Here is a 25,844-nt window from a genome sequence, read left to right as displayed (position 1 = left end):
CACGGTTCATCTGTCTGCAGAGGTAGATTTTCTGTCACGAGCTTTCAGTGATACTGGGTTAACAGGCGGCAGTAAAATTGTCGCGTAATGTGTAGATGCCTCAGAATTATATTATACTTTTGGACTTTTATTGCTTTTTTATGTGCTCTGCGATTAGGCTACGTACAAGATGCGGTTATGGATGCCTAATGTGTAACAGCATGCTACGCTGCATGTGCAACTTCTCTAAACCTTTAGAGACTGAATGGGAAAACAGTAGCTTCATCATTCGACCACTAGGTGGAGGCAATTCAACTCTATTGATTTCTCATATAGACTTTTAAACTGCCACAACAAAGAACCTAGCCCTTTTGAAGTTTATCTTGTATACCGATTAATCAGAGAAACAATGTTTGTAAATCTACCAGTGAATGCACTTATCTTAAACTTATTTCTGATCTGAGATTTTTCTCACACGGCCCAGGGGACAGAATGCAGTATCTGCAAGCTGTTCAAGAGAATTCCAGATCATGAATGAGAATTGTGTGATACTAGATGTATTATAATATTTTTAATGAAAGGATTTATTTATATTTGTTCACCCACTCTTGCGTTTTTATTTAGCTTTCTTTTTTTCTGGCAGACAAAAAAATGCACATCTTGTTACACTTTAAACAGGGAAGTCATGACCCAACATGACAAATACATTTGTATTTTTGCCATTTCTGTGGCATTCACTTTTCAACTGATCGACCCATTTCCTCACTTTCTGCTGATGCAGTTGCTTCAGAGGGTTGGCTGGAGACGTGTGTCTCTTTACCTCTGTCCTTCATTTCCTGAAATATTCTACTACAGTGCTTGATTGTTTGCTTCAGCTCCTGCAAGTCTCTTTGTACTCCCTCCAAGATGTCAAGCTTTGACAGTTTCCTGTCAATTGAGGCCAGATGTCCCTGATCGTTCTCAGTGATGCCTGAACTTTCAGAGTCGGTTGGAGTCATGCTGCTGCATTTAGGCTCATTCATAGCCTCTTGCCACACCATCTCAAAATAAGAATCTATAAATGCCTCCAGCTCATCAATGTTACTGTTGCCCCATTGGTCAATTAGTTTCTGCAGGTTCTCTGATTGGACAAAATCCATGAAGGCTCTTTCTTTTGCAGTTTGAGCTGTGTACGGTGTATTCCTGTAGTAATATGGAAGGGATGGCCAACAAAACCTTTCCCCCTGTGATTCTCTCCTGAATAATTGTTGTACATTCATTGCCTGTTCAGTTGTTGAAACATGAAATGCAGCAAGAGAACCAGTTTCAGGCCCATTTGTCCTATTTACACCAATCCATAGTTCATTTGGGTGAAACCATTCAGAGGTATTGAGCACCAATACTAGCCTTTGATGAATGTTACTGGGTAATGAGGTCCAATTTGATAATCGTATACTCCTGCAGGCCATTGCTTGATTTTCATTCGGTGAAAGGCTGAAGGCTGTGGTGGTAATTTTTGGTTCTGTAGATGTAGATGAGAGTAAATGTTCAGAGATCTCAATCATTTCATGCTCTCCTCGAATGTTAGTATCACCTGTTACAAAAAGAGTAATAAACAAATAGAACATCCAGTATTAATACCAACATCCAGTATCATGCAAAAATATAAACCAGCAGTGTTGGCGGTAACACATTTAGTAACACAAGTCACTTAATCAGATTATTTTCTTTTAATGCATTACTTTTTAATTTACAAGAAAATATTTTAAAAGCTGCACCCTCTGCTGTACAGACTTACATTTACATTTCCTTCAGAAGCTTGAGGAAAACAGTTGCAAGATATTAACTCAAACTTGTAAAGAATTTTTTTTTAAATTGTTAAGAGATATAAACTTGTTATTGTGAGTTAAAATAGTATGACCTGAGAGATTAAAAACTCACAATTCTGACAAAAAAGTCAAAAGTGCAAATTTTAAAATAGTTCCAAAATAAAAGGGCAACTAATGTTAAAAATATAACAACTCACCAGGAAGGATGTTTGTAGAGCTTCTAAGAGCTGTCTTTTGTATTTCCCCAGTCTGTACCTTCCCACCAAAGTTTAATTCATCATTTACCAAAGGTCGTTGAATATTCTCTCTATTTTTTGCATTATTTATTATTTGTTCCAACACCATCTCCTCTATCTTCTGCATCAGTTCTGTGACCTGAGTGCCATTGTCTTTAATCTTATTGTTGAAAACCTGGTATCTGTTTCCACATTTCTCCACCAGCGTCTGAAGTGCATCTCCTTCTCTTTCAATATACTGCTCCACACTGACATCACAGAGCCAGTCTCCATGTGTGAACAACACAACAGTGCTGATCCATGCTTTCCCTCCCAGAGCATGCAGATGGTCCTCAGCTGCTTTCAGGTTCCTTAGTGTAAATGATGAACTGGCATTGACAACCAGCAGGAGAGTGCAGATTCCACTGGCTGAACCAGAAACCCAGTCATGGAGAAGTTGTCTTCTGAACTCTGCGATATCTGGACACTCAGTTGTCCAGCCTTGTGTGTCCATGACTTCAATTTTTGTCTCCTTGTGTATAACAGTACCTCTTGTTAGGTTTTGGTTGTCAGCCTCTTGTCCATCATTACCCAAAATGCAATTTGCAGAAGATGTCTTACCAGAGTGTCTACCGCCCAGAAGAAATACTCTTATAGCTAGGGGCAAGTGTACTTTACCTGTAAAGAGAAAGAAAAAAACTCTTACAGAAAAGATTCCTGAAAATTCTGTCATCATTTACTCACCCACATGTTAATATTCAAAATATATATTTTATTAAATTGGAGTGGTTTCTGTCCTTCTATTGCATGTGACTAAAAGTTTGAAGATCCAAAAAAGTGTCATGAGCCTAATCCAATAGTGCCCAACCCTGTTCTGCTTCACACCTGCCTGTATTCAGCAAGTGCTCCTGAATATCTTAATTAGCTGGTTAAGCCATGTGTGATCAGGGTTGGAGCTGGACTTTGCTTTAATTTAGACTTCATTTAATTACATGTATTTGTTTTTCAATGCTGTTATGATCTTTTTGCATTTAAAAAAAATTATGTTGCATAGACTTTCAATGAAGGAACAGAAACATCCCAGATTTCATTAAAAATATAATTTACTTCAAAGACGAATTAAAGTCTTAAGGTTTGAAATGAAGGTTTATTCAGAGTCAAGTTAATTCATAATTAAATTTTGCATTACAGTATAATTTATTAGATGATGCTGCAATATTTCTTGACTTACTCTTTAAAGCGCCCAAGCTTTGTCTTTGTCTCAGCACATTTTCATACCGGATCTTTGCCCTGTTTTCTTCTTCTTGCCATTTTCTCTTCATCTCTTTAAAAAGACTCTCATCTGTTTTAAAGTGGCTTCCTGCTGTCATCTCCTCTATCTTCTCCAGTAACTCTGTGATCTGGAACTTATTCCCAAGGTTCTTGTTGTTTAGCACATGGTAGTGGTTTCCACATCTCTTCACAAGCCACTGGAGTGTTTTACCTTCACTTTCAATGTACTGCTCTATAGTTGTTTCACCAAGCCAGTCCCCAAAGGTGAACAGCACTACAGAGTGATTCCAAACATCCTTACTAATGAGTTCCACATGCTCCTCAATGGCTCTCCTGTAGATCTCTGTGAATGACCTGTCTAACCTTACCACCAAAAGGAAAATGTGAGGACCAGGTGGACACAAGTACACACTCTTGACTATTTCCTCTTTGTCAAAAGCTGAAGAATCCTGGGTAAAGTAGTTCATCCACCAGCCAGGTGTGTCTACTACTGTTACTTGTCTTCCTGCTACTGTCAGTGTTTCCTTCACGCATTGTGTGGTCCGTTTGTTTGCTTTAAACCTTAGGTCACTTCCTGCGGCTAGAATGCTGTTTCCTGTTGAGCTCTTCCCTGATCCCTTTGCTCCAAGCAAGATGAGTCTTATATTTTGTTGATGAGATGAGTGCACTAAAGGGAGGAAGAAATAGAATGATTGAGTTTTACAATTAAAATGCATACACTAAAATACTACACTTTTGAAAATAAAGGTTCCAAAAGAGGGTGTTTACAGTTTCTGGTTCCCCAAAGAACCTTTTTCCACTATAAAGAACCTATTGTGGAATTTAAACATTTAATTTTTAAGAGTGAAATAGCTTATTTAGAAACTCACCCTTGAGAGTAGATCTCTGTTTTTGTATATTCATCAGTCTTTTATAAGCCTTAAGCTCCACTTCCCTCTTCCTGTCCTTTATCTCCTGTAAAGTCTTTACATCCATTTCAAATTGGTATCTTTCATCTTCCGCTAACATTTTGTCAATTTTACCCATGAGTTCCATTACTTGGGTGGGATTGCATGTTTCCTGGGTATCAAGAACATGAAACCTGCCACTACATTTCTCCAGGAGCCACTTGAGGGGTTTACCTGATGCCTGAACATGATCCTCAAATGATTTATTCCCTGAATTTTTGCCCTTTGTGAACAACACTATAGTGTGATTCCAAACATCCTCACCGAGAAGCTCAACATGTTCTTCTATGGCTCTCCTCCTCTTTTCTATGAACACAGAGTCTGTTTTCACCACAAGGAGAAAGATGTGAGGCCCTGGGTGGCATATGGAGACACTGTGTCTGATTTCCCTCCTGACCAGCTCTGGTGTGTCTTGTGCTGAGAAGTCACACCACCAACCTGGCGTATCCACCACTGTCACACTTCTCCCTTGTACCTCAGCCTTTCTTTTCAAGCATGTGGTCCTTTCATGGAGGACAAACTCCTCTTGGTTTAAGATAGTATTTCCCACTAGGTTCTTTCCAGAATTTCGACCTCCAAGAAGGATGATCCGCAACTCGAAAAGATGCTTCACATTTCCTTGGTTAAGAAGTGTGAAACAAGTGTGATACATTTTTAATATTTCAGTTTAGAAGATTATTCAAAACTCATATTAATATATAACATGCTAATAATTGTATCTTCCAAAATATGTAGTGTTTCTCTTTTCCTCTAACTGTAGCAGATTAATAATTAAATAAAACAACAAGACTGTGAGACATAGTTAAAATATAACCTAAAAACATCTGAATGTGCAAAGATTATACAGACACATTCAAATATGGCCTACAATTGTCTCTCAAACTTCTGAATCACTGCTAAAAAAGTTACACAAGGCACTTTATTGTGAGAAAATGTGGCCTAAAAAATTTAAAAATAATTCCCCAGTCATCTCAATGACAAAATGTCTTCCAGTTTGCCCAAAGTCTTTGGACATCCATCAAAAGAAACAAAAAGAAACAAAATAAATTAATTTTCCTACAAACCAATCATTATTACCTAACACTTTTTCCTTCAACAATAACAACAGGAACACCCACCATTAATCATAGTTAAAATGATAACACCTATATTTAAGGATATATCTCAAATCAATATAAGGAATTAAAACAACTTACTCTGATACTGAGAAGTTCCTTTTAAGGCCATAATGGGTCATACAGGTTTATTTTATGCATAGGAGCAATATTTTGGTTATGTTACCAGTGACAATACACAAGACTGAGTGAATCATCGTTAGGTGTGTTTTGAAATGTGTAATGTCAACCTATTCCATGGGTCCAAAGCTCATGCTGTAATAAACCTGTGACATACCAAAATGCCACTCCCTTATACACAACAAGGCCATATAATTTTTACATTTTGTTTTTTTAAAGGGTGCTGAATGGAAATATGAAACATATTGTAATATCACTATTGCATTTATGTTTGTTACTGTGAGGATATCAGCATGAATTCACTAATCAAACTGTGCTTTCATCTTTGTTGTGATTGTTTCAGAGTTTGCAAATAGAGATTTATCCAGAGGGAAGGGCAACATTCATTAGCCAGTATAACAGCTAAAGCTTATACCTGAATACCACAAATCAGCAAATCCCCCTTGAATGAGTGGCGAAATACAAAACAAACAGAAAAACACAGATAACCTCACAGATAGACAGCTTAATCATGTAACCCCAAGAGACAAAAGGTCAATCAGCTGGGAAAATAAAACTCTGAAGTAGAAGACAGGAGAGATTCTTGTGAAGAGGTCAGGAAAGGCAGAAGAATAACCAGAATCCTGAAAGGAGAAACATGGAATGTTTTCGTTGTCTATGAAAGACACACTTTGACAAAGTGGACAAAATGGACACTGAAGGTGAGTCGTGTAAGAGACCTCAGAGACACAGTGAACTTTAACGGCCAATTGTTGGTAGCCTAGTAATATTGTACATCTCACTGTTCCTTAGCTAGTCAGCAGTAGGCTATTTTATGTTATGGACTTTGTTGATGTTATTGGTTTTGTGGTTGTTTGTGTGCGCACAATTTTTTTTTCTTTTTTTTTTATACAGCTTATAATGTCACGTACTACACACAAGTGTAGTCTTTTATCTAATTTGAAACAGTAATTGAGTGCAATTGTACACATATTAAAGCCTGGTCCTGCGCCGTTCCCGCTCTCGTTCGCGCCTGCAGCACACCGGAAATTGTCATCGCCCCATTTCTCCCTGGTGACTGTCACTTCCGTATGATAGCATTAAGCAACACGCCGCTGCGCGACACACTCACGTAGACACACAAAAGTCCAAACCGCGTTTAAAAACCGGATTTATCATATCGAAATGCATATCAAAACAGGTAAGAGAGGGCTTTAAGGTATATTTTGAGCGATTTGGCTGGTTGATGCTGCGAGTGTTTTTTTTTATGTGAAGTTGTTTGTGCTTGAATGGGACGGAATGAGAATGAGACTTAGGAAACTTTTGATTCTCGATCTTTCTAATGACACTAGCATATTTCTTTATTATCATTTAGATTTGAACTACTTAAAATTATAAACAGTGGCTCTTATTTAATCGGAAGTGCCGGGTTTGTTCTGCTGACCCGTGTAAAGGCGGTTGTTATGGGCGCTAAACATCCAAACATAAGCGGCCTGTTGTTAGCTTTAGCAATCTTAACGTCAAAATTTCCTTTTAAATGTTATTATTCGCACTCATATATGACGATATAATAATAGCTTAAAATTACAAACACGTTTATTTTGTTCCTTTAGACTAAAGTTACATAAAATGCGTGCCAGTATCTACGCGTTGTGTCGTTTCCAGGCTGGTGAAATCTGCGTGAATATAAGGCGGCGCTGAAATCGTCGAGCTGTAATGAAATGTGCTATTAATAAATGTTGTTTATGAGTTGGAAATTTTCTTCAGATTCGTCCTAGTTTCTGCCGTTAGGCCTCTCTGCTTCTGCAGATGTGAATGAGGCGCCGACTAGAAATTTCCAGTTACATCTTGCTATGGCTCATTGACTCAAGACTCGTGGCTTTGCTTGGGGTATTTATATGCGTGTAGATATGTATCTAGCTATCTACTATATCTTTATTTAGTGGGTGGGTGGATAGGCAAATAATATTTTTAGATGAGATTTTAAAAGACTTTCAGTGCATCCTCAAAGTAACAATAATTGTCATTACAAATGTTTACCAATCTTTGACACTATCCTTCAAAAACTGTTTATATATATATATATATATATATATATATATATATATATATATATATATATATATATATATATATATATATATATATATATATCATTTCACACATTTAAAATATAAAATTGAATGTTGAATGGTAATATTTATTTTACCAGTGACTTTTTAAATTACAGGCAGTTTTTTTTCTCAAAAAGTTCTGTAATGGATGTTTTTGGAAACGTTTTACCGGGAAAAGTATTATTTTTAATCAGCTATTAAATGAATTGGCATTTGATTAATTATTTAACATGTTGTCATTTTATTCTTTTTCATTACTACTCTGGCAATAAAATGAAATGAATATTAAGTCACTTTTGTAAATTTTACACCAAAACATTAATCTTTATTCTGCTGGGGGAAATTGTTAAAGGTTAATAAGATTGCATTAGAAACAATCTAACATGCTTCGTAACAGTGCACGTTTTAACATTGTAGAATTCCTTCTGATTCTTTCATTAGGTACCTGGGAGTCAAGCAATGCAGTGTGTGAGTCTGACCCCTTGTGTGATCCAGCCGTCCTAGTGTCACCCCCTAAACCTGAACCACAGATCCGAAACCGTCGCCTTTCCCCCGGCTCTGGCAGCTGCGGTGGGGGAGGAGGGGGCTGTTCCTCTGGGATGGATAAACGTCAAGCCTCACCGAGTAGCCTGGAAGGTTCTCTGAATGGGGTGGGTCACACCCAGACCTTCACATCTAGAGAGCGTCGTGTCCCGAATAAATCAAGAAGCTTTCGGCGTGACGGCCCGAGACCAGGGCCACGTTCGGATGAGAGACACTATCGAACCGGTCAGAAAGAACGATGGGTAGACAACAGCCTGTCTTTACTTAAACCTCCACCTGCTTTCCCAGTGAAGGACAGTCCCGCCAAACTGCAGCCGGCTGTCAGCTATGCCTCCAAGGTGAAGGCAGGGGGAGGATCTGTCGGGGCAGCCGAAGAGCCCCCTGGTATCGGGGTTTTGCTGCAGAACCAGTGGGGACTCAGCTTCATCAGTGACGGCCCGGAAGCAGATGATCCCCAGGAGAAAACCCCGGATCTCCACCCAGTTGCTGGAGAGGTTACTGTAAAGCTGGAGTCTCTGCCTGGTCAGATCACAAGAGGCTCAGAGAGTTCAGAGGAGCTGCTGCTTAGCTGTCGCCACCTGGAGGAAGCGTTGGAGTATCACACACAAGGTAAGGCGATACACTTAAATTCGCTAAAGTCTTTCTTGTTTGTATTCCTTAGTTAATCCTGTTTTTGATCCGCAGAATGGAAAGCAATATTATGGAGACAAAAACAAGGTTGGTGTTTTTATTTATCTCCTGTGTGGTGTGGTGTTAATATTAAATCATTATCTTGATATAGCGATTGTGAAATAACAGTGTGTTAAGAGGTTTCAGTAAAGGAGAGAGAGGAAAAAAGTGTGTGTGTATGTAACAGGATTGTTTACCAGATTATTTAATATTGCAATGTCTGTTCAATCTTATGTAACCTTACTATCCATAAAACAAGCAGAGTTACTATTTGTAGATACTTTTCACTACATTAACAGGCTTGCTTTGTTTTTCAGACCCTGCAAAGATTGTTTGGTACAAGAATGCCCTGGAGTCGCCTGCCTAGCACACACTAACATGTCTACACACACACACACACACACTCGAAACAAACACACCCCGCACTCAGGTTCTCATCCCCTCAAAGTTTCCACCGAGACACTTTAGGACTTGTTCCCCTATGAAGATAGATGTCTTGGACTTCTCGGTTGCCTTACAACAGAGTCTGCCTCAGGCGCAGAGTCCCTCTGCTTACCTCTGTCATTTTAATGGTGGAGAATTGTCTCTTTTAAGAAAAAAAGCTGCAATTTTATTTCAGTGAACTGCAGTTTTACAGTTAAAAATCCCTTTTATTCCTCCCTTGTTCCTACTGTGTGCAAGTGGTTAAATCAAGCACTTTCTGACCTGTAGTTGAACATGTCATCCCTTTCTATAAAGACTGAGCCCGTTTTTAGAACCAAATCCAGAATGTCTTCATCAGTCTTCCCTCTGGTGATAATCCCTTTCTTTCCACACAAATTGTTCTCATGAAGTTTACAGAGGTGCCATTGGCACGTTACGGCAGCACCTTCAAATGTCTATTGGTCTTAATGCTGTTTTTTAATATATTTCACCCAGATTGAATGTCGGTCATAAATCCTAATAGGAATCCGTTGCTGTGTATGACCTATTTTTTTTTTGTTTGTTTTTTTTTTTTTTTAGAAACATACAAATAATTTACACTGGAAGATGTTCAGAGATTTAATCGAACAGTGTTGAATAAAAATGAATAAACTTGTTAAAAATATTTCATGGTCGTTTGTTTTTGTTTTTCAGGCTATCCAGGGTGTAGATAAATTAGTTTCTTCATCAAATCAGATTTGCAGAAATTTAGAATTGCATAATTTGGTCAACAGTTGCTCCTTTTCGATGAATGAGTGCCATCAGAATGAGAGTAACAGTAATCCATATCACTCCATCCTATCAATTTACGTTTGGCAAGTTTTTTTGTTATTTTTTTAAGAAGGTGTTTGGAGACTCTTTATGGCGGCACCATTTCATTACACAGAATCAAATATGGTGAGCAAATAATATAATACTAAATTTCTATAGATCTGTTCCCATGAAGAAACAAACTCTTCTATATACTGGATGGCTTGAGTGCATTGTTCTTTAGACATTTTAATTGTAATTGTTCAGAAATCAAATTATTTGAAGCTTCAGGTCAATAAGTGTTTTTTATTCAGTGTTTTTACAAAAATATTACACAATTCTTCATTCACTGAGATAAAAAAAAAATACTTTTCTCCCTGATGTGAAAGGTTATATTGCATGATAATGAATGAGTACAACTTGACTTTAGTGCCACTGAAATTCTTAAAGAACCAGATCCAAACATCAGTCCCGCCATGTGACCTCCACTTCATCTGTTCTGTACCTAGACAACACAACAGACCAATAATGATCATGTCACAGCTAAACAAGAATAAAACCTATTACCTTGGTTCTACGTTTAATCTCAACATGCAATGGAGAATTATTGGACTAATAGCATGGTTATTTGTGACACAAAGGCACATGTCCAAAAAGCTAAATCTTATCAAAGGAATAGTTTGCTCAAAAATGAAAGCAGTGCAAAGCCACACAAATATTTATGAAAATTACATCACTTGCCCAAGAAAGTATTATATCTACATTCTTGGGCAAGTGATGTAATGTTAAATTTTCAGAGTATTTGATAAATTGTTTACCTTTGTGTAATCCAGGAGTCTGGCAGCTCTGTGACGTGCCCCGAGCGGAACATCTCCCATCCAGCCTGTGCAATCATTGCCCCATTGTCTATACAAAACCTACGATTTAACATAAAGACATTAAAACCACGGACACTTAATGTTGCGAGTTCTTTCAGCAGTGACCAATGAAAGGCTTGCCATGTTTCCTACCTCTCATCTGTGGCAAAAAGCAGAGCACCTCTCTCCTTACACATGACCCCCATCATCTCCTGCAGTCGCAGGTTGCCTGCATAAGAGCGCATGCTAAGACACTGACAAAACTGCAATACAGAGACCCAGTCTTTGCTATCAGATGAATGTAAACAATAAAAAGTATAAAAATACTTACAACCAACTCCACCAACGATTAGAACCTCCTGAGAGCCGCAGTGAGCCATGGCTCTTTCTGTGATCTCCACAAGCATGGCAAACAGGGTCTCCTGTTAATCAAATCATTGTTAGTCACTTTTCATAATAATAATTGAATGTGTCTTATTTTAAGCATAGTGAGTACAGGTTCAAGTACATACTTGTAAGGAGAAACACAAATCCTCAGGCTTACATTGACCTGTACTCAACAGTTTGTGAGCGGCATCCTGCATGTGAACATAATTATTAACATTTAAAGAAGAAGTGTAAACAGAATTTAAAGACATCTCCCAGTCATTCATCTTACCTCTATATAGGACAAAATCCCAGAAAATGACACATCCATACCCTTCACTGTATATGGTAGCTCTATGTACTTGGTACCCCTAAAGAATGAAAATGCATTTTAAAATATCTTGCACAAATGCTTTTACACAAATTAGTTATGTTAAAGTGCATGGTAACTTACTTCTTTGCCATTTGTTCAATGTTGTAACCAGGACTGGGATCATTTGATATCTGTGAATACGGATGAAATTTGTAATCATAAAATTACATATGATTTGTCTAAAATATAGGTATATTTTGCAACCCTCCACAAAAAAACAGACACATACACATTAAACACAAGGCTCTATAAATGTACTACTTAATTGTCTTATTAACGTTTTTTATTAACTTGATTTATTTACTGACCTTGATGACCCTGGCGAACCGATCAAGGCAGTTTCCCACAGCAATATCAATAGTTTCTCCAAATATTCTGTAACGGTGTTCAGAATATGCAATAACCTGTCGAAACATATTAAAAATATCTATAAAAATAAAGAACTGTAAGAATGTCAATGTCATTCATTCAAGGACATTGATGTTTCTGCTCTTGATATAATTCTGAAAACAAGTTAAAAGATTGAAATATTTCAATTCTTACTTGAGTGTTTCCTCCACTCACATACAGAACTGTGGGGTTTTGGGCATTGGTGATCAAACGGCCCATTTCTATGTGCCCGATACAGTGATTTACCCCCAATAATGGCTTCCCCCACAACTGGGCAACTGTCCTGGCCACAATTGCCACCGTCACCAGAGGAGCCCCCATTCCAGGCCCTGTACAACAGGACATATGTTACAAGTCATGTAATACATAGTGTACAGCAGGTAACAATAAATATTCACCTTTAGTGTATGCCACACAGTCAATATCTTCTGCTTTCATCCCTGCTTCATCTAATGCCTCCTGGAGCACAGTGAGAATCACGCTACGATGGTGTTTGGCCGTCTCACCGGGCAGGAACCCTGAGAAGATCACAAGAGAAATATAAATATTGTACTGCGGAAGAATATCCATTAGGGGTAACAAATGGTCTGTTAATCTCACCTTGGCCAGGTGGTGTGATGTAAGTGCGCCTGGGGTTTGACAGAACTTCCCCATCTCTGATGATACCCACACCAATCTTATTAGCACTGCCTTCAAACCCAATCACCACAGTCATGGTTTCTGCTGAGACAATGAAACTGTTGATGAAAATACCCCAAATACTGCGACACTATTACGCAATGTCTACGACGCACAATGTCAATGCCAATACTGCAATAGAAAAGTGAGCTTTCAAAAACACCTATTTTTTATTAAAGAGCTTAAAATTAAAGTGAATTCTGTGTCTCTTAAAGTTAAATCTAATGTCTTGAGATCTATGACACATGCTGCTGAATAAAACAATCCGATCGTTGATATAATTTATACATTCAATTGTTAATTGACATATTTTTGGTTCATATTCTTATATTGTATACTAATAGTTATATATTTCTGTTTTATATCTTATAGAACACTGCTTCTCCACTCTCACCGCTCACTCGCTGCTGGTTGTAGGACCATAACATTACCTAATATGGCTTTTACTAAATGCCTGGAAGAAATTGATGGGGATATTCGTGCTAGCAAATATTTAAATCGAGTAGAAATATAGTTCAGACCTAATATTTGTCAATAATTTGATATACAAGTGATACGTGTATAATGTTATTTAAAAAAAACGTTTAGTCGTTAGTTTTAGTCAGGCAATAACTCAGACACCTCTTTATAGGGAAACATGCGCCTCATGCACATTGCAGAAAGCTTCGGCTTCCCGTCCTTGCAGAGCAGTTTATAGTTCTGCGCAGATTGAGGTTTTATTATAAAGTCAACTAACGATTAAAGTGTTAGGTAAGAAAAAGCTGTTTATATATGATGAAATGCAAATTCATATTTAAAGACTTTTCAACGCGATCGATATAAATGCGTCAGTTATAAACGCAGAGCGTGCGAGCCGTTTGTTCTTTTTGTTTCATTCATTCAGGCCGCACTTTTGGCCAACTTACAGACGTGGCTAATGTATATTCATTCGTTATTGCAGCATACTGCAGGCACATGCATTTTGGTTTATGCAGTTCGCGTATTTTATGTAAGTGATTTAATCACTTGTGTGCGAGCTATATAAACAGTCTTTGTTTTGAGATGTTTGCAGCGCTCGATGCATTTAACTTAATGCCTGGATTCCATTGCGCATGTTCTTTCTTGTAGGTGTCCGTGTGTGGGCTGTCAGTTTCTTACGTGTTTGTGGTCTTAAAACAACTGTAAGCATGCCTAAAAGAGCCAAGAAGAATGAGGAAGCTGTCGATGGGGAGACTGGCAATGGAGCTGGTACAGAGTTTTAATACTATATCTATCTATCTATCTATCTATCTATCTATCTATCTATCTATCTATCTATGTGTGTGTGTGTGTGTGTGTGTGTGTATATAAAAAAAAAAAGTAAAAATTTTCACAGAAAACATTAGATAACAAGGAGTTTTCTATCACAGAACCTGCAAAGAAAGAGAAAAAGGGAAAGGAGCCAGAGGCCCCAATTCTGTATGAAGATCCTCCAGATAAGATGACCAGTAAGGATGGCCGTGCATCCAACATGAAGATCACGTCCTGGAATGTGGACGGTCTGCGCGCGTGGGTCAAAAAGAACGGACTTGATGTGAGAATTTAACATACAAAACATTGGTTATGTTTTTCATGTACTGCATGGTCCGTCTTGGAACAGTCTAGCCAGTATCTGTCTTTATTTAGTATTTGTGAATATATGTCAAACTGATAGAGGTACGGACTTTATTTTTTGGCTGTTTGCAGTGGGTGCGTAAGGAGGATCCAGATGTGCTGTGTCTGCAGGAGACTAAGTGCGCTGAGAAAGCCCTGCCGTCTCAGATCACTGAAATGCCTGAGTATCCACACAAGTACTGGGCTGGATCAGAGGATAAGGAGGGTTACAGCGGAGTCGCCATGCTCTGCAAGACTGAACCACTCAGTGTCACCTATGGTATTGGTAAGTGTCTTTTTACAATGTTCACTATTGTATGACACATGTGAATTAATCTCAATCTTTGTAGTGGCTGTTTAAATCAATTTAAGTTCATTTAAAGTCTCCTTGCAGGTTAAAAAAATAAATAAATAAAAATCATGTTCGAACACAAAGAAAATTAGATTTTAATTTGAGGTTTGTCCCCTTACTATACTAGAGTTACTATTATTAATAGTAATAGTAATAGTAATATTTATATACTTGCTATTTTACAGTACTTTTATTTATATTTTACTATAGTATATGCTATAATATAGCAATATTGAAAGAGAAGATTTTTTTCTTTTGTGTAATGTTTGTCAGTTATTATTGGTGTTTGGGTTTTTTATTTATTTTACAGTACAAGTTTTATTGCAGTAGTAATTATTTTTTATTGATGAACTGCTTATAATTGTTTCCAAATTCTAAATCTTGAATTTTCTGCAGTCTTTTAAAATCTCATTCTGCCTTTTTATAGGTAAAGAAGAGCATGATAAAGAAGGTCGGGTGATCACTGCTGAGTTTCCGTCTTTCTTCCTGGTCACGGCGTATGTGCCTAATGCAAGTCGCGGTTTGGTGCGCCTCGACTACCGTAAGACCTGGGATGTGGATTTCCGGGCCTACCTGAGTGGCTTGGATCAGCGAAAGCCCCTGGTGCTGTGTGGAGATCTGAATGTGGCCCACCAAGAGATTGATCTAAAAAACCCCAAGGGTAACCGCAAGAACGCAGGCTTCACCCCCGAGGAACGTGAGGGCTTCACCAAACTTCTGGAGGCCGGTTTTACCGACAGTTTTCGGGAGCTATATCCGGATCAAGCCTATGCCTACACCTTCTGGACCTACATGATGAATGCCCGAGGCAAAAACGTCGGCTGGCGTTTGGACTACTTTGTGCTCTCGTCTGCCTTGCTCCCAGGTCTGTGTGACAGCAAGATCCGAAACACAGCCATGGGAAGTGACCACTGTCCTATTACCTTGTATTTGGCAGTGTAGAGCAGGCTTCTCAGGGCCCTACGTTTTTCAGTTCCGTATGCATCTGCATAGACATAAGAATCTAGTCCTGTTAGTTCTAGAATAGTATTTCAGTTCTAAAAACCAAATACAAACCCACATATAGGAATATGTGTCATGCAGACACGCATTGAAAAGAGTCTTGGATAAAGTGTTTTGCTGTTTTGGATAATTCTACTGTTAATGGTCATCTGAAAGTAGATTTTGACACTAAAATCTCACAAAAAAAACAACTTTATATTTGCAATGTTTAAAAAAAAAAAACCTCAGACTGTTATCTAAATGATAAACCCTGCCAGACTACTGTAATAATTGTTTCAGTGTTGATTATAGCAAAACATTTTGAAGCTTGTAAAATACATTGACCTGCAAAGATATATGATGTGTCTGATTAGTATGAAGTTCTTTGGATTTTGTCTTTGGTGCTATTTTAACCTTTGGATTCTTCTTTACTCTCGACTTAGTGAAGTTAGTGGTGGTTAAATGTTACATGTGCCACTTTCAAAAGACCAGTGTTTTTCCTTATGTACTTTTTTTTCCCATAGTGTGTCTGTATAGCCATTTTTCAGGTTTTCAAATAAAGTAGTTTATAAAAAAAAAAAAAAATTACTCTGTCTTATTTTCATTTTAAAGTTATTCATTGCAAGTATTGTACTATTCTTCTGTTGTTACCTTACAAAATTAAAAATAAGCTGATTAGAATGTATTTAATCATATCAAACAGTAATGTGTCTAAATTTATGGAGAAAAATTTTTTTCGTCTGTTACAACATGTAAAAAAATGATAATAATTACACGGTAGCACAAACTGCTCTTAAGAAGTGCGAAAACGTTAGTCAATCTTTCAATTATATCTGTTTTACATTTAAATAACATAAGGACAAAGAGTATATGGTTTATATACTTTTTTAAAGGACCTAAATACCACCAGACATTAAAATTCTCACATGACATGGCGAAGGCTCCTGAACGTCAATTACGTAACCTTAGCCAATGACAGCCGGTAATATGGTGGCTTATGAATATTAATAGAAGCACGTGATCGAAACTCCCGGAAGGTTACCAAAGCAACGTTGGCTTAACTAAAATAAATATTCATGAGCGAAATCTACGGCCATATCCTTCATAATAAAAGTCGCGTCAGTTTGACCAGTTTTAAAAATATGAACATAAATCCATAATGTTTCTGAACCTCATGCCCCAGACCAGTCTAGACCAAACCACGTTAACAGTAAGATGCATACAAAACAGCTAAAGAAAAGAATGGTTTGGGAGCTGGGTTTGGGAGGTGGCCCAGCAAAACTAGTATAATGTGGTTTTGCACCACCAGAGGGAGAACTCGAATTACACTGTAGACCAGACCAAAGCGGATTAGACCGGAATCTGTGTCGTTCAGTCCAGTGTTTTGAAACGAACGAAATGATCATGTGGGAAGAGCATCGAAATTAAAAAGTATCTCGTCTGATAGCTGATTTCTTCTGAATTATGATACACAGCTGCTGAAAATTTTAATTTCGAGACTGTTTAAAGTTGATTGAAGTTGTAAACAATGGAAGCGCTTTGGAGCAAGAAAATCGAAGGTGAGTAATTTCTTTTTCTGTTTGTCTGTTTTTCCCTTTTGGTAAATATGCAACACATCAAATCAGCATGTTAAAGTGAAAGCAATGTAACGAATTCTGTCGTTTTCATGATTATCACGCAACTTCCTTTTAAATAACAGCACAAGTTATTAATGTTAAACGCATTTTCATTTATTTTCAAAACACAATGCGGTTACAAAATATCATAATTTAAATGCCTAATATAAAGTCAAAGCAGATTAACATGCATGCATATGCAGCCACACATGCATTCGTTTCCTATTTGTCTTGTTTTTATATCAGACCCTCTTTCATTGATGAGTTTCATTATTCCACCGTCGAGGTTACTCTCTGCAGCCATGTGGCAGGTGACTGAACAGAGACAGGTGAAGCACTATGGGATGCTGGAGGAGTTTGTAACCATGGTGACAGAGAGCGTGCCAGAGCTTCTAAATTACAATCAAAGAACCCAATTGATATTTGATTTAAGAGCAAGGGTAAGAAACCACCATGAAAAAGTTTGGGCTTTCAAAGAGAGCATTGCTTACAGTAATCTTTTATCTTTATCTCTTATTCTTCACAGCATCTTCTGGAGTTGTGTCGTGTTAAACGTCAGGTCAACCTGGAACACATTCAGATGTACCTCGATCGAATCCGTGCTCCTCGTGTCAATGAGGTCAAATGCTGTTGTTGAAACATCATGCTTTAACTTAAATTAAAATGTGCACATTTTTTTAGAGACTTTATACATTACAGGTGGTTCATGAAGAAATGGAGGAATCTGAGGCCTGTTTCTTAGACCTTATTCAAACCCTTATTAGCAACCCTGAAGAGAGAGAGCATTTCTTTCAGGTTACAAACAAATAAACATACTCACAACATTTGACTTTATGATTTTATTTCTGTGATGTTTGTTTAATTATTTTTCCCCCAAACTTGTGTAATTAACAGAACATCTTCCCAGAGGAATATGGCCCCAAGTTTGACAAAAACCTAAAGACACGTATGGAAGCCTTCCTCTTGCAGTTTGATCGAATGATGTCAGTCCCAGACCTTTCACAGGTACATCAATAAGCATAAAATGTAAAAGAACTGAATGTGGTTATTGCTTTATGTTCATTACAGTTGGTCTGGTTTTGTTCCTCAGACTGTGTCTTGGTTCAGGACCTGCCCGTCTCTTCTGGACGAATGTCTTCGTTCGGTTTTTGTCCCAAAGCAGATGAAGACCCTTCTTGAACATCACAGAGCTAATAAAAGTCTTCAGGACAATGGTAAATCTTTTACGTTGAATTATGCCATATGCACCTGAAAGGATATATCAGATGCTTCAATGTTGTGTAAATATAAGATGCAGTTTTGACTGTCATTTAGTAGCATCTGTTTTTGTGAAGGTGTGAGCCAGATGGCTTATGCAATCAGAATGACAAAAGAACAGCTTTACAAATGAAACCCGAAATACAAAGGGATAGTTTCACTAAGGATAACCATTTGAAAGCAATAGTTCACCCAAAACTTACAATTTACTCGCTCTCAGGCCATTCGATATGTTTGTTTCTTCATTGGAACAGATTTGGAGAAATGTATAATTGCCGCAGTGATCGGGTGCCATCAGAATGAGTGTTCAAACAGCTAATTAAAACATCACAATAATCCACATCAGTTAACATCTTGTGAAGTGAAATTTATAAATAATAAATCCATTATAAACTATCGCATCTGGCAAAAAATGCCAGTCTGAAAGCTATAATACTTCCTAGCTGTTATCATATAACCACTTAACCACAGCTTAACTACTCTTTGGCAAAATGGTAATCACAAAAACATCTACAACTTTAAATGTTTCACTGTTTAAATGTTACACTACATTCAACATTACAAAATGAATTCAATAAGGCATAAAATAAAACTTAACACAAAACACCTCCACTTAATTACTTTCTCCACAAGCACCCTACGTTTTTTTTTTTTTTAGGACAATCTTTTATTTTGTCTTATTGTCTTTCTCTGTTGTAGAGTCTCTTCACTCTGCTCATAACGGCTGTACATTTTCATCTCAGTCTCTCCCTCCACTGGTCCGAGTCGTTATTTCCAGCGATCACACAGAATCTGGCGACCTGTCTGAATCAGGAGCCGATGTAGATGGACAAGACAAAGATGATTGCCACACTTCTAAAACCTTGTCTGATCCTGATACGTCCTGCTGGACAACTAAGAAGAGAAAATTCAAAGTAGAGACAGAGGAGAGAGAGAATGAAGAGGAGGAGGATGATGATAAGAATTGGCCAATCACAGGTGCCCGATATAGAGAAAAGCTTGACAGCTTTTTTGGCGAAGAGCTGAATCAGACACACACCAAAAAAATCTCTAAAAAATCCTCTAAAAAGAAAAGAGACGACAGCACAGACGTGTCTGGAGAGTTCACATTTATCAATCATTTGGGTGCATACACAGGTCAGTTTTTCTAAATATTCATTTTAATGGATCACTTTAATATAAGCAACAAAGCAGATTTCAACTCTTTTCTGCTTTATTTACTCAGAAGAGTCTTCCTACCAGACCTCTGATGCTTCAAAAGTCCCTTGGTCAGAGGAAGAAACGTTCAGCCTCATTGACATATGGGGGAAAGACAGCGTCCAGCGGAGTCTAAAAGACTGCGCCCGTAATCGACACATATTCAACCTCATCTCAAAGAAGATGTTTGAGAGAGGCTTTACCAGAACTGCAGAGCAGTGCCACACCAGGATAAAACGCTTGAAAATGAGCTTTCGGCAATGCCATGAAAACATGTGCGTTCATTCAGAAATGCAGGACCAACAAAAAAAGTTACATTTTAAAAATTCAATGCTGTTTTATTGTAAAAAGAAGAGCGGAGTAATGATCATGAAATCACATAAATAAAAAAAAAGGAAAATACTAATTGTTTCATAATATTGCTGATTAAACTATATATAGTTAAACTATTGAACAGAACAGCATATGAATCTTTAAAACTTAAAACCTTTTTTTATATTTATATATATTTTTCTGAACTGAATGTGTGTTTGTTTAGCAGTATGAAAGGAGAGAAACCGGAATGGAAGTTCTATAATGTGCTGGAGAAAATTCTGTGCCAGAAAGAATCTACAGAACAGGAAGACACTCTTACTGATGTCAGCATTCCTGAAGAGTCCACAGGACAACCGGCAGAAGATGACACTGAATGGGATGTCCTTGGCCATGTCGGGCTAGAGGGTACTCAACATTTTTTTGGACATGTTCTATGAGCTATTTAAGACTTGATATGTTGTTAACCAAATTTTCATTGACACCATCTGAAGGCACAAGAAATATCCCATGGACAGATCAGGAAACACAAACACTCATCAGGATCTGGGGAGAGGACAAAACCCAGCGAGAGCTAAGGGGGGTTCTTCAGAATGGACACATCTTTGCCATGATTTCAAAAAAGATGGCCACTCATGGCTACATCCGAACTGCAGAGCAGTGTCAGAGTCGAGTGAAAAGACTGAAGCTGTGCTTCAAACAGTCTTACGAGAGTAAACAGTAAGTGCTGTTTAACATACAAAAATTCCTGTTACAATACAAACAAACCCATCTAACATGACAAACTAGTCAATATAATTCAATGCATTTGTTTTATTTTAAATAACTGAAAGCGCTGTTCTTGATTGATTGATTGATTTTTTTGCAGCATTGAAGGCAAAGAGCCAGTTGAATTTAAATTCTATAAACAGATGGAGAGAATTATGGCAAATGAAGAACCATGCTCATCACAGATCAAAGAGGAGGAGTCAACGGACATTGAATATCAGGTGTACAAATACCAGGAAATAGGTTTGTTTCTGTCATCCTTATAAACTATTGTATTGTGTTAGTCCACAAGTTTGGTATCAGTATGATAAAGAAATTATTTAAATATGCAAGGATGCATTCAATCAAAAGTATAAGACTATTTTTATTTGTGAATGTTTTCAGCACTGATAGTAATACTTTTTTCTTGAGCAGTAAATCAGCATATAAGAATGATTTCTGAAAGATTGCGTGACACTGAAGACTGGAGTACTACTGCTGAAAATTCAGCTTGGCATCACAAGAATAAATTACATTTTAACATATATTTCAATAAAAAAACTGTATTTTTAATTTGTAATAATATTTTACATTTTTTACTGTGTATATGATCAAAAACACTTATTTGAAAAAACCTACCGACCCCAAATCTTTTTAAAATGACACACAACGAGGACACACTGCATAAATTGATCTTATAGACATTTAATTTATTTTGCAATACATGTATTTGCATAATACTTTTTGAGGTCACTGTGTCCTCCTGTCATCACCCAACATAGAAACGGCAATGAACTGCATTGACGATAGAAAGAAGGTGGCCTGGTCCGATGCCGAAACACTGATTCTTCTCCAGTTATGGGGCAATGAACAAGTCCAGCAGAACCTTCAACGTTGCCCTCACAATGGCCACATCTACTCGGAGATCTCAGAGAAACTGAATGCTCATGGATACCTGCGATCCGCTGAGCAATGCCACACCAGAATCAAACGACTTAAAATCAGCTACAGGCAGTGCAGGGACAGCATGAGGTCAGTGAAGATATTCCAGAGGGGTTTATGTTATACTGCTTAAAATAAGAGTGCAGATGGCACATTGTTTATAAATATGGCCTGAGCACAATTTAATTTCAGTGTGTGGTTTTTCTGTACAGTTCACCTGCAGCTGAACGTGTAGAATTTAAGTTCTATGATCTGATGGAGGACATTTTTCAGAGGAATGCTTCTTCTAAAGGGTCAGGAGATAATGAATCCAGTAAAGGCATAAAATTAGGTACTTTTATTAAACATCAAGTTATATATAGTGTGCAATGTGTCTGAAATGTGCATTGTTTACTCACCTGGAAACAAGGTTTATTTGAACTTGCTCACCAATAGATCCTCTGCAGTGAATGGGTCCTATCAGTCCAAACAGCTGATAAAAACATGACAATAATCCACACCACTCCAGTACATCAGTTAATGCCATGTGAAGTGAAAGAAACAATCCATGGAGTGATTGTGGATTTCTGTGATGTTTTTATCAGCTGTTTGGACTTTCATTCTGATAACACCCATTCACTGCAGAGGATCTGTTGGTGAGCAAGTGACGGAATGCTAAATTTCTCCAATTTTTTTTATTGCATTTCATAGTACATAAAATAAGAGTTATATATTACTATATGTTTTGCTTGGGGTTTTCCCCCCAAAAATCAAGCACATAATGATTTTATAAATTGTAGTACTGCCTGTTTTTGATACACCAGTGAAAATAAAGTCTTTCCTTCTGCCAGAATCTCAGGACACTTGCAATAGTGTGGACCAGACAACATCTTGGTCAGACTCTGAAACTACAGCTCTAATAGATATTTGGGCAGAAAATGAGATGCAGGAAGCCCTGAGAGGAACCGTCCATAACATCCACGTCTTTACTGATATAGCAGAGAAACTGAACAATCAGGGATTTTTCAAAACACCAGAACAATGCAGGTGGAAGATAAAGAACCTGACAAAAAATTTCAGACAGTGTTATGAATGGAAAAAGTGAGTATGTTTTTGTTTGCTGACATTGGCTTTAACTTTTTATCCACTTTGTTTAATAATTTCCTCCATATTGTTCTCATCTAGATGTGGCATAGAGAAAGTAGATTGCAAGTTCTATGATAAACTGGAGCATGTTCTGGGTGATGAGACCTTTCCCACGGATGTCTATGATGAAGATGATCAAGATGCAGGTTTGTGTCCTTGAAATTCATTCATTAATTCCTTCACTTTGTTTAGGTCGGATCTCACAGGTCCCCTTTCACTCCAAAATAACAATTTACTACAATCAAGTCTCATTTAAACATTTTACTTCAGATTTGCTTATAATTACAGTTGCTGATCATTGCTGTATTTACTGTATTTGTTTTCACCTGTTTGTTCTCCCTCAGAATGCCAGCAAGCAGCCATGGTAGCTGTATCTGAGTCTGGCAGGAAGATGACCTGGTCAGATCGGGAGACACAGGCCCTGCTGGACATCTGGGGTGATGACCGTGTGCAGCACAGCCTCATGTCCTGCCCGAAAAACAGGCACATATACAGATACATTTCAAAAAGAATGATGGCGCTGGGTTTCAACCGAACAGGTGTGCAGTGCCACTCTCGTGTGAAGAGACTCAAGTCCCAGTTTTATTATGATGGGTGAGTGAGAACCAAACTCAGCAGGCTTTATAGGCTATGATCAGAAATGTTTCTAATATGCTGCTCAAGATACATTTCTTATCATCGTTTTTTTTTGTGGAAATCACAAATTATTTAATCCTGTAATGAATGTCACTGGAAAGAGTATTTGGCGAAATTTAACTTTTTTTTTTTGTCACAAAAGTCTTTACCAGCTTAATTTCTCCTTGTTGAATATAAGTATTTTGCATGCTTTCTTTGACTATTGTTTTTAAATTATTTCACAATATTACTTTATATTTAAAATATAATGCAGCCTCAGTGAGCATGTACAACATGTTTCAAAAACATTAAAATGTGATGTATAAAATGTAACAGTATGGCTATTCTGAGCATAAATGTATTATATTTAGAATTCCATTTCCACTTTTTTAATGTGCTTTTCAGCAGGGAGGAGTGTAAATTTTATGATCAGCTGGAACAGATTATTTTAAAGGACCGAACATCTGAAGGTCAGGACATCAGTGAGCTGGAATCCATAACAGATTCTGATTCAGGTATCTATCTCAATTTCATTTTGTTTTTTTAGTATAGACTCGTTTTATAATTTAGATCAGTTCTTCATATGAAAATGCTTGAATACAATTTAGTTTTACAGTTGATGCACTTGTAAAATGTTTTTGCATGTCCAGACTCTCTTGCTCTCTCCAAACCTCTCACTACGGATGGACCGAAGCTGGCATGGGGTGACAGTGAGACACACACTCTTATATCCATCTGGGGTAGCGATACCATCCAGGAAAGGCTGAAGGGCTGCGTCAAACGCAAACCTGTTTTCCAGCAGATCTCAGTGGTCATGGCAGAGAAGGGTTACAGCAGAACAGACGAACAGTGTCGCTCCAGGATCAAAAGACTGAAAGCCAGTTACCGCCAGTGCTTGGACAATTACAGGTAGATACAACAATGCTGACATCAAAGGTGGAGTATTTAAATCTTAAAATGAAATGTTTTGTCATCACAACCCATAGAAATGAAGGGGAGCAGGTGGAGTGGAAGTTCTTCAAACAGCTAAATAAAATATTTGAGAAATACCCTCTAGATGATGCTGAAACCACCACAGCTCAGGAGCCAGAGGCAGTTGGGAGAAAAAACCCTAACAGATCTGCAAAAGCACAGAGTTCAGGTGAATTTAAACTGAACGTTTATTTTCTGATTGAAAAAGTGTAATTTCCACTAAAAGGTAGAGCCAAAATATGTGCACATATGATGGGGCCATCAGAATACAAATAGAGATGAAAGGGATTTTATTAAAAAAATTACATAACCTTTTAATGTCAAATGTACTAGTTGAAAATGTATACTTGTTTGTAATCAGCAATATTTTGCTACTGCACTTTTTCAGTCTGACTAAGCAACACTAGTCTGGATGGGTGAGAACCGTATTCTCCTGGTTGTCCGGGCTGAGAAATATAAACCAGATCGGACTGAGGTACTTTCTGTCATGTGGAGTGAAGAGGATGGTCACACACAGACCTTTACTTGGCGGAATTCTAAGCTTGTCACTGAAAAATCCAACACTTCCACTAACAAGTAACAGAAATACAGTACGTTATTTGTTTATTTGGTACTGTATTATGTTAATTTGTATTAGCTCTTCTGTACATCTGAAAGACATTTGCCCAGTGGTGCTGTTTTCGATGTGGCCTGAGTTGATGTTTTCATAGGATAAATTTTAACAGTGAATTTAAATGTGTGTCTCAGCTGCCTAGCAGCTTGCATAAAGCATGTGAGATGGATGAATTTGCCAATTGTCTACTGAAAAACACAAGCTCCTTACAACCTCAAAGTGACTCAAGTAACAGAAAATAGAAGAACCAAGTCTGAACTTGTAGCAAAGTTCGTTCATTGTAAAAAAAAAAAAAAAAAAAAAAAGAAAAAGAAATCGCGTTGGAACAATAGAATAACTGGAGGGAATTTAGCAAATCCTTTTCTTTCTAGTGCAGAAAAAATAGAGAAAATGGATTTAAATTGTATATTTGTATCATAAAAAGAAACATTTGTGCTACATGGAGAAAACACTGAAAAGAATTTCCATTTTGTACAAAAGCATTAACTTTTAAAGTATATTTGCTAGATTTAACAAAATTTAATATATACATTATACAAATGTAAGTTACTGTTACACAGGATGATGCCAAAGCTCACTGCTCAAATCTCAATCTCTTTTTAAGAGTATATAATTTGTATTGGCATGAGCCAAATAATAAATTAATTTGACATCCAGTCAGAATTGGTACAGGAATTGTGTACACAAAACCAAACAGCATTATTCAGTGATGGTGAAAAAATGGACAGTATAGATGTTACAGTGAGATCCAGTGTTACTAATTTTTTTGAAGTGGACAAATAAAATTTGTTTTATTTTTGAGTGGTTTAAATCTCACATTACTTGTGTCCTTAGGCATTTTACTGTGCAATAAACAGATTATTTATT

General features: G+C 37.4%; 5 protein-coding genes across 11 annotated transcripts; 3 read left to right on the top strand and 2 right to left on the bottom strand.

Annotated features, from left to right (window-relative positions):
* Positions 1-535: 535 nt before the first annotated feature.
* si:ch211-214j24.15 (GTPase IMAP family member 8) lies at positions 536-5,550 on the bottom strand. The gene is made up of 5 exons (XM_043236307.1): positions 5,418-5,550; positions 4,144-4,839; positions 3,234-3,941; positions 1,985-2,680; positions 536-1,552 (listed from the first exon to the last, which is right to left on the bottom strand). The coding sequence occupies exons 1-5, from the start codon at positions 5,446-5,448 to the stop codon at positions 714-716; spliced, it is 2,970 nt and encodes a 989-aa protein (XP_043092242.1). The 5' UTR covers positions 5,449-5,550; the 3' UTR covers positions 536-713.
* A 937-nt stretch (positions 5,551-6,487) lies between these two features.
* Positions 6,488-9,848, top strand: si:ch211-214j24.10 (uncharacterized protein LOC558894 homolog). Its single transcript, XM_043236317.1, has 4 exons — positions 6,488-6,636; positions 7,991-8,701; positions 8,777-8,809; positions 9,079-9,848. The coding sequence occupies exons 1-4, from the start codon at positions 6,621-6,623 to the stop codon at positions 9,126-9,128; spliced, it is 810 nt and encodes a 269-aa protein (XP_043092252.1). The 5' UTR covers positions 6,488-6,620; the 3' UTR covers positions 9,129-9,848.
* A 403-nt stretch (positions 9,849-10,251) lies between these two features.
* LOC122342485 (O-sialoglycoprotein endopeptidase) lies at positions 10,252-13,064 on the bottom strand. Its single transcript, XM_043236316.1, has 12 exons — positions 13,032-13,064; positions 12,560-12,679; positions 12,358-12,477; positions 12,113-12,288; positions 11,878-11,973; positions 11,651-11,700; positions 11,489-11,567; positions 11,343-11,408; positions 11,162-11,252; positions 10,984-11,059; positions 10,792-10,890; positions 10,252-10,478 (listed from the first exon to the last, which is right to left on the bottom strand). The coding sequence occupies exons 2-12, from the start codon at positions 12,672-12,674 to the stop codon at positions 10,439-10,441; spliced, it is 1,008 nt and encodes a 335-aa protein (XP_043092251.1). The 5' UTR covers positions 12,675-12,679; positions 13,032-13,064; the 3' UTR covers positions 10,252-10,438.
* Positions 13,065-13,261: 197 nt separating this feature from the next.
* On the top strand, positions 13,262-16,166 carry apex1 (APEX nuclease (multifunctional DNA repair enzyme) 1). 2 transcript variants are annotated; one of them, XM_043236314.1, is made up of 6 exons: positions 13,284-13,387; positions 13,578-13,625; positions 13,745-13,864; positions 14,026-14,189; positions 14,342-14,534; positions 15,028-16,166. In XM_043236314.1, exons 2-6 carry the CDS (start codon positions 13,592-13,594, stop codon positions 15,540-15,542), a joined length of 1,026 nt encoding a protein of 341 aa, XP_043092249.1. In that variant the 5' UTR covers positions 13,284-13,387; positions 13,578-13,591; the 3' UTR covers positions 15,543-16,166. The 2 variants fall into 2 exon arrangements, with proteins under 2 accessions (XP_043092250.1, XP_043092249.1); XM_043236315.1 differs by lacking the exon at positions 13,578-13,625 and having other exon boundaries at positions 13,262-13,387.
* Positions 16,167-16,844: 678 nt separating this feature from the next.
* On the top strand, positions 16,845-25,783 carry zgc:113263 (uncharacterized protein LOC503753 homolog). Of its 6 annotated transcripts, none has more exons than XR_006250650.1 (20): positions 16,845-17,140; positions 17,444-17,637; positions 17,724-17,816; positions 17,897-17,992; positions 18,092-18,202; positions 18,288-18,411; positions 19,154-19,591; positions 19,680-19,926; positions 20,190-20,371; positions 20,458-20,683; positions 20,832-20,974; positions 21,493-21,742; positions 21,865-21,983; positions 22,483-22,732; positions 22,817-22,923; positions 23,122-23,371; positions 23,798-23,907; positions 24,043-24,301; positions 24,450-24,521; positions 24,748-25,783. XR_006250650.1 is itself a non-coding variant. In XM_043236884.1 (20 exons), exons 2-20 carry the CDS (start codon positions 17,500-17,502, stop codon positions 24,755-24,757), a joined length of 3,303 nt encoding a protein of 1,100 aa, XP_043092819.1. In that variant the 5' UTR covers positions 16,847-17,140; positions 17,484-17,499; the 3' UTR covers positions 24,758-25,783. The 6 variants fall into 6 exon arrangements, 4 of the variants coding, with proteins under 4 accessions (XP_043092819.1, XP_043092818.1, XP_043092816.1 ...); XR_006250649.1 differs by having other exon boundaries at positions 24,450-24,533; positions 24,753-25,783; XM_043236884.1 differs by having other exon boundaries at positions 16,847-17,140; positions 17,484-17,637; positions 24,379-24,533; positions 24,753-25,783.
* Positions 25,784-25,844: the final 61 nt, after the last annotated feature.

Source organism: Puntigrus tetrazona, chromosome 4 (assembly GCF_018831695.1).
Source record: "Puntigrus tetrazona isolate hp1 chromosome 4, ASM1883169v1, whole genome shotgun sequence".
NCBI lineage: Eukaryota > Metazoa > Chordata > Actinopteri > Cypriniformes > Cyprinidae > Puntigrus > Puntigrus tetrazona.
This window is presented reverse-complemented; position numbering and strand designations above follow the sequence as displayed.

What these genes read in the sequence shown, in the direction of transcription:
- LOC122342485 (XM_043236316.1), bottom strand. Translation starts at nt 12,674, where the DNA reads ATGACTGTGGTGATTGGGTTTGAAGGCAGTGCTAATAAGATTGGTGTG. An exon ending in TGAGTGGAGGAAACACTCAA is followed by an intron (nt 11,974 to 12,112) that starts GTAAGAATTGAA and finishes ATGTTTCGACAG; the next exon opens with GTTATTGCATATTCTGAACA. An exon ending in GGATTTTGTCCTATATAGAG is followed by an intron (nt 11,409 to 11,488) that starts GTAAGATGAATG and finishes GTTCACATGCAG; the next exon opens with GATGCCGCTCACAAACTGTT.
- si:ch211-214j24.10 (XM_043236317.1), top strand. An exon ending in GTTGGAGTATCACACACAAG is followed by an intron (nt 8,702 to 8,776) that starts GTAAGGCGATAC and finishes TTTGATCCGCAG; the next exon opens with AATGGAAAGCAATATTATGG. An exon ending in ATTATGGAGACAAAAACAAG is followed by an intron (nt 8,810 to 9,078) that starts GTTGGTGTTTTT and finishes TTTGTTTTTCAG; the next exon opens with ACCCTGCAAAGATTGTTTGG.
- apex1 (XM_043236314.1), top strand. Translation starts at nt 13,592, where the DNA reads ATGCATTTTGGTTTATGCAGTTCGCGTATTTTAT. An exon ending in GGAGACTGGCAATGGAGCTG is followed by an intron (nt 13,865 to 14,025) that starts GTACAGAGTTTT and finishes TTTCTATCACAG; the next exon opens with AACCTGCAAAGAAAGAGAAA. An exon ending in CAGTGTCACCTATGGTATTG is followed by an intron (nt 14,535 to 15,027) that starts GTAAGTGTCTTT and finishes GCCTTTTTATAG; the next exon opens with GTAAAGAAGAGCATGATAAA.
- si:ch211-214j24.15 (XM_043236307.1), bottom strand. Translation starts at nt 5,448, where the DNA reads ATGGCCTTAAAAGGAACTTCTCAGTATCAGA. An exon ending in AGGAACTTCTCAGTATCAGA is followed by an intron (nt 4,840 to 5,417) that starts GTAAGTTGTTTT and finishes TTCTTAACCAAG; the next exon opens with GAAATGTGAAGCATCTTTTC. An exon ending in ACAGAGATCTACTCTCAAGG is followed by an intron (nt 3,942 to 4,143) that starts GTGAGTTTCTAA and finishes TCCTCCCTTTAG; the next exon opens with TGCACTCATCTCATCAACAA.
- zgc:113263 (XM_043236881.1), top strand. Translation starts at nt 17,110, where the DNA reads ATGGAAGCGCTTTGGAGCAAGAAAATCGAAG. An exon ending in CAGTCTTACGAGAGTAAACA is followed by an intron (nt 20,684 to 20,831) that starts GTAAGTGCTGTT and finishes ATTTTTTTGCAG; the next exon opens with CATTGAAGGCAAAGAGCCAG. An exon ending in TGAAGATGATCAAGATGCAG is followed by an intron (nt 22,924 to 23,121) that starts GTTTGTGTCCTT and finishes GTTCTCCCTCAG; the next exon opens with AATGCCAGCAAGCAGCCATG.